Source organism: Arachis duranensis, chromosome 7, assembly GCF_000817695.3.
Source record: "Arachis duranensis cultivar V14167 chromosome 7, aradu.V14167.gnm2.J7QH, whole genome shotgun sequence".
Taxonomy (NCBI): domain Eukaryota; kingdom Viridiplantae; phylum Streptophyta; class Magnoliopsida; order Fabales; family Fabaceae; genus Arachis; species Arachis duranensis.
In genome coordinates, this window is record NC_029778.3 from 66,210,013 (window position 1) to 66,211,768 (window position 1,756).

Genomic DNA, 1,756 nt, shown 5'->3' on the forward strand with positions numbered 1-1,756 from the left:
TACCCTTGGTTTGTTAATGAATGAAGTCACATGGTTATGTTTTGATTTATCTAATGTTCTGCTTTCATTCTGATGTAATGCAACTACTCTATGCTACATGTTATGCATTAGTAGAATAGACACATATTCAGTCAAATTTCATCTCAACCACTTCCACTTTTATTGCCAAATTCTTCAGAAATTACAGACACACACAATCACTTACATACACATATACTCAACTTCAATAACCAGTTTCAATACCAAATTACTATCCAGCCACAGCAGCAAATTTTAAATTACATAAAGTAGACTTCAATGCCTAAGTATAAACTAACTACAATTGCCCTATTTTCTACCAAACTTTTATTAACCCAGTTTCAGAGACACCAAATATGGTAAACCCTGGTTGTGATTCGACAAAACCTGCAGCCAACAACATACACAACCAACCCAGTCAATCATGCCGAACATACAAGCAACCTTTAACTTCCACTCAGATGCCTTTATGTCTGCTTTCAAGGCTACAACTTTCCTCTTCAACCTTGCAACATGCGGATCTTCGCTTCCAACTTCTGGATCTGCCCAATGGAAAAACTGACATTCATCATTAACCTACATCAGCCCACCATACTCAGTACCCAGAAACAAAACTTTGGGAGCAGCTGAGAATAACTGTTCATAAACTCACCTCATAGTAGACGCAGCCCCAGAATCGGCGACCTGGGTTTTCTTTGGTTCCGGAAACTCGCAACACTGGTCTCTCTCCATGCCCACAAAGAATCCCCCTCTTCTGCGCAGACCCCCTGCTCTGAGACGACCTTGAGCTCTCTGACGCCATTGCTGCGCTCGAACCCTAGCCCTAGCAGACGTGTTATGCTTCTCTTTTGGGGTGACGTTTTTATTTACAATAAAACTTATTTTTCTATATCATTATGTAGGTAAACTACCGGTAACAACCTCAGGGGCAATTGTGTCCAAAAACTTCGTAATTGGGGGGGGGAAGACGATTTTAATGTGTTTGTAAAGATTTAGGATGATTTTAATAAAAAAAATCTTTGGGAAAAAATTGATTCGACCCCAGACCTTGGGGAAGAAAAAAGTACTTATCCCTATTACAAAATTAAAATTTATACACCTCAACAATATTTTTTTTCGTAGGCTAAGCCCTACAAACAAGAATCACCTACCCTATATCCACTTTCCTAACTTGAGAAGAGAAACACTTTTCTTCGCCACTGTTGATGTCCAATGAGACGGTCTCTAAAACATCAATAACCTATCTCTTTTAATGCTTGATTGCTTGATAAAACGTCTTTTTTGCCTAATTGTAGTACACCTAAATTAGAACCCTCCATTTTGTGGGTGCCAGACCAAACATGCCTAATTCGCATGCATCGTCATTGACATAGCCTGTCATCGCAACTTTTTTATTTCATGTGGACTGGGTAGAAATGGCTTCCATTTCGTGGCTACTATCAAAGAAATGGCTATGCTAGGCCTGACTCTCATTTTGTAGTCGGTCTTATGAGTTGGAGGCCAAATCTATTTTGTAGGGGTTTCATGAGAATGGCACTGCGTATTTTCATCAATCTTTCTTACAGTACGTATTTAACGAATTCAAATATTTTTTATATTTATTTAAATAAAAAGCTGCTTTTTCTCTAGAGAGAATTAATATTATTTTTTAGACATTGATTTATTTAACTACTTACTTTAATTATTCATATCAAATGATAAATATTTTGCCTTGTTTTACATTTAAAATAAGATTGGC

At 37.4% G+C, this 1,756-nt stretch overlaps 1 protein-coding gene across 1 annotated transcript; it reads right to left on the minus strand.

Moving 5' to 3' along the window:
- Positions 1-334: 334 nt before the first annotated feature.
- On the minus strand, positions 335-820 carry LOC110273800 (uncharacterized). Its single transcript, XM_052251618.1, has 3 exons — positions 671-820; positions 456-594; positions 335-405 (listed from the first exon to the last, which is right to left on the minus strand). Exons 1-3 carry the CDS (start codon positions 818-820, stop codon positions 335-337), a joined length of 360 nt encoding a protein of 119 aa, XP_052107578.1.
- Positions 821-1,756: the final 936 nt, after the last annotated feature.

What these genes read in the sequence shown, in the direction of transcription:
- LOC110273800 (XM_052251618.1), bottom strand. Translation starts at nt 820, where the DNA reads ATGGCGTCAGAGAGCTCAAGGTCGTCTCAGAGCAGGGGGTCTGCGCAG. An exon ending in GGGGCTGCGTCTACTATGAG is followed by an intron (nt 595 to 670) that starts GTGAGTTTATGA and finishes GGGCTGATGTAG; the next exon opens with GTTAATGATGAATGTCAGTT. An exon ending in GTGGAAGTTAAAGGTTGCTT is followed by an intron (nt 406 to 455) that starts GTATGTTCGGCA and finishes TGTTGGCTGCAG; the next exon opens with GTTTTGTCGAATCACAACCA.